The sequence below is a fragment of the Propithecus coquereli genome, unplaced genomic scaffold, assembly GCF_000956105.1.
Source record: "Propithecus coquereli isolate 6110/MARCELLA unplaced genomic scaffold, Pcoq_1.0 Scaffold9, whole genome shotgun sequence".
NCBI classification, from domain to species: Eukaryota; Metazoa; Chordata; class Mammalia; order Primates; family Indriidae; genus Propithecus; species Propithecus coquereli.
In genome coordinates this window covers 8,762,650-8,765,880 of record NW_012155284.1, presented here as the reverse complement: position 1 = coordinate 8,765,880, position 3,231 = coordinate 8,762,650, and the positions used below count along the sequence as shown (strand labels likewise).

The 3,231-nt window shown below is 40.4% G+C and overlaps 1 protein-coding gene across 1 annotated transcript in view; it reads right to left on the bottom strand.

Moving 5' to 3' along the window:
• ANKRA2 (ankyrin repeat, family A (RFXANK-like), 2) overlaps positions 1 to 3,039 on the bottom strand; it is a 27,357-nt gene extending 24,318 nt beyond the window's left edge. Inside the window, exons 1-2 of the mRNA XM_012664488.1 lie at positions 2,479 to 3,039; positions 177 to 569 (exon numbers count right to left, since the gene is read on the bottom strand). Of these exons, the coding sequence (XP_012519942.1) occupies positions 177 to 465 (289 nt within the window). The 5' untranslated portion in view covers positions 466 to 569; positions 2,479 to 3,039. The remainder of the gene's footprint in view (positions 1 to 176; positions 570 to 2,478) is intronic.
• Positions 3,040 to 3,231: the final 192 nt, after the last annotated feature.

Here is a 3,231-nt window from a genome sequence, read left to right as displayed (position 1 = left end):
CATTATATAATGTGAAATTATTTAATTTTGGTTTCTGTGAGATTCTAGAACATTATGTTAAAAAATGGCTTCCAAACTCTTTTCCCAAACTCAAAATCTCATGACCAGGGGAAAAAAAAAAACAACCACCCAAATAAACAAAAACAAATGCAGATATTTATACCATAACTTTCAACCTTTAAATAGGACAGATGCCACCTCCAGGTCAGAGTTAACCTGATCTTGAATATTTTTACTATCCTCTTCATTTAATGACTTCACAAATCGAGAACAAACATTCATATCAAATCGGTTAGGCAATATGAATTTCATTCCCATGGCAACACCCTGAGCTGATCCTTCTTCTGAACTGGGGTCCAGTGGATGTTCTATTTTAATGTCGGGCATGCCAGTTAGACTATAGCTGCTGGGACATTCTTCCACTATCAGCTGGGCTCCAATATCCAGATTTGCTGATGTAGCCATGATTTCAACTGTAGTTTCAATAATTAAAACATTTCTTCATGATTTCTTCTTGGTTTTATGTGAGTGGTTTCCAGTGTATTCTCAGAATCTGGATATTAAAAAATCTGAAAGAAAAAATTAGAAAATTAAAAGTATTATATCAACTTAGGTAAAAACATACAAAATCATTATTTTCAATCAAGTATACAAACAACGCTCTTAATAAGCACATAACAGAAAGCACACAGTGTTCAGAGGCACAGAAACCTGGGTATGAATCCAAGCTTCACCATTTATTAGCAGTGTGACCTGTATAAGTTACTCAACTTCTCCGAGCCTGTCTCATTTGTAAAACAGGGATACCACCATTAACCTTACAGGACCCTGGTAAAGATCAAATGAAATATTGTACAATAACGTTCTCATCTCCATTGCTATGTTCCAACAAATTTTAGTTACTGTTTTTCCCCTTTCCTCTACTTGAATATTGCCAAATGGATAAAAGATCAGGCTAACAATGAAAATAAACCTTCATATTAAAACTTGAACCTCTTACCTGAAGTTCATTTTTTTAATATGCTGTTTATAAAAGTGGCTCTCAGTTTGAATTTAAGAAAAGATATAACTCATGTTGTACCCAAGTTTATTGGCATTGTTATCTATAACACCTGTGATTCCTAGACCTTTACATAGCTTTGGCTTTGATGAATTGAAGGTATATTCATCAGTTTTTGTTCAGCTCAAGCACTTGTAAGTTAATGTAGGTTTTTATGAAAAATAAAATATGTAGATTATGCATTGGCTTTCCAAAATATATAATTGCTCCAGATATATTATCACTTGAGACAGGAAAAAATTAATAACATCCAGTTCATTTTTTCATGTTAGGGTTTTGAGAGGGTGCAGGGTGTTTTAAATTGGAATTAATTGGAATTAAAAGAGAAAAAAGCATTAGGATCACAGTGCAGCAGGGGTTGGCAGACCATAAATTTACAGATAACCACTTTTTACAGTTTTAAAACCATTTTCAAAGACTGTTCCTGATAACAATCCTTTGAGTGGGCATGTCAGGTAATTATTTATATTATGTCAACTTAAAGAGAAAAAAAGCTCATAAATTATGAGGGAGTTATCCGGCTCTTCTGACTCCACTACCTTGACCATTTAAAATAAGCAGCGGAATTAAACTAATCCAAAATTTCCATAGGAGAAAGTTAAATAAATGACACGCAGTAAGAAAAAAAAAAGCAACAAGTAACAAAGTTAATACACTTTAGCAAAAGGAAAGAAGGAAACCAGAACAGTGATTCAAATGGAGATGGATGTGTAATACAGAAATCCATGGGTCCAAAAGGGATTGCACATGAACTCTGTTTCCTAAGGGAAGAACTATTTCCCTCATTTTCCTACCCAGGGGTGGGCTAAGTGCTACTCTCCCGAGCTCTCTCAGCACCCTGCGTATGTCTCTATTTTAGCATTCATCATTACCTTGGGAATTTCCATTTAAAGTTCTACTAAATTGAAACCTCCTCTAGGATGGGGACCACTTTTATTAATCTTTGCACACAAAGCAGTACTTGGTCCTACCAGGCGCTCCATAAATGTTTTCCGATATGAACTTTAACAATTTTTGATATCCTTTTCTATTTCTAACATTTGCTGATTAGATCTGGCTTTCCATTCCCAACATCGCTTAAAAACTAGCTGTGCAATCCTGGACAAACAAACCATGTAAGTTTTCTGAGATTCACTCTATAAAATAAAGGTGTTGAAACAGACATCTCTACTATTCTCTCCAGCTCTAAATAGCTTCCCTGTTATAAACCAGGGTTTACAGATGCAATTACCAGTCTTTGAGAGTAGCAAATGTGCTTTTGCTGAGGCAGGGGTGTGTGTGGAAACAGAACGCTTATCTCAGCACTAGAGAGAAGCAAAGTTGACTGGTAAGCCAAAATTTTGAAGAACAGGAGAGCGAGGGAAAAAATATGACCGAGAAGAGGAGACGGTGAGAAAAACAGGTAAGGCAATAGATACCTAGGATCACCTTGATCTGTCAGCCCAGGGATGAAGGGAGAGCGAGCTCAACAAGATAAAGTGGGCAACTGTGCTAGTCCCTAGTGGATGCTAGGTACCGCAGCAGTCCCCGCGGTTCTTCCTGGTCCTGGAACTGTCCCGAAAGGAGGGAGGAAGGTGCTATGAAAATGAATGATGCCTCACAGGCGACAGGTGTCCCGGCGTCCCAGGACAGGAGCCCGCTGGATGGCAGACTGGTAGGGAAGGAAGTCCGCTCTGTCGCCACAGGCCAGCTGTACCCGAAAAATCCCAGGCGGAAACAAGCGAGGCGAGTGAATCTCGGGGACAGAGGCAAGAGGCCCACCGGGTGGGAGCGCAGGGCCTGGCGACCGCCTTAGACAGCAGAGAGCGAGTCGGGTTTTTCCATCTGCGGCCACAGACCCAATGCAAGCCCCCAAGTCCGGGCTTGTTTTGGCCGCGACGTCACTTCCGGTTTCTTCTTTCGCTTTCTGGCCTAAAAACGTTCCTCATCAGTGCAGCTGAGAGCATTTCCGGGTTTTCTTTTCTTTTTTCTCTTTTTTTTTTTTTTGCCGCTTTTACGCTTCTCAGTCCATCCTGCCGGAGTACTGCACAGACAGAGTCATTTCAGTTGACAGCGGTGGATCACAAGAGCAAAACCCCAGTCTCTTCCTTCGGCCACGCCACCTCCTCCTAATCGCCCCGCCCACTGACCTGGCGTCATCCAGGCTGCGCTGTGTACGTCATCTGCGCGCG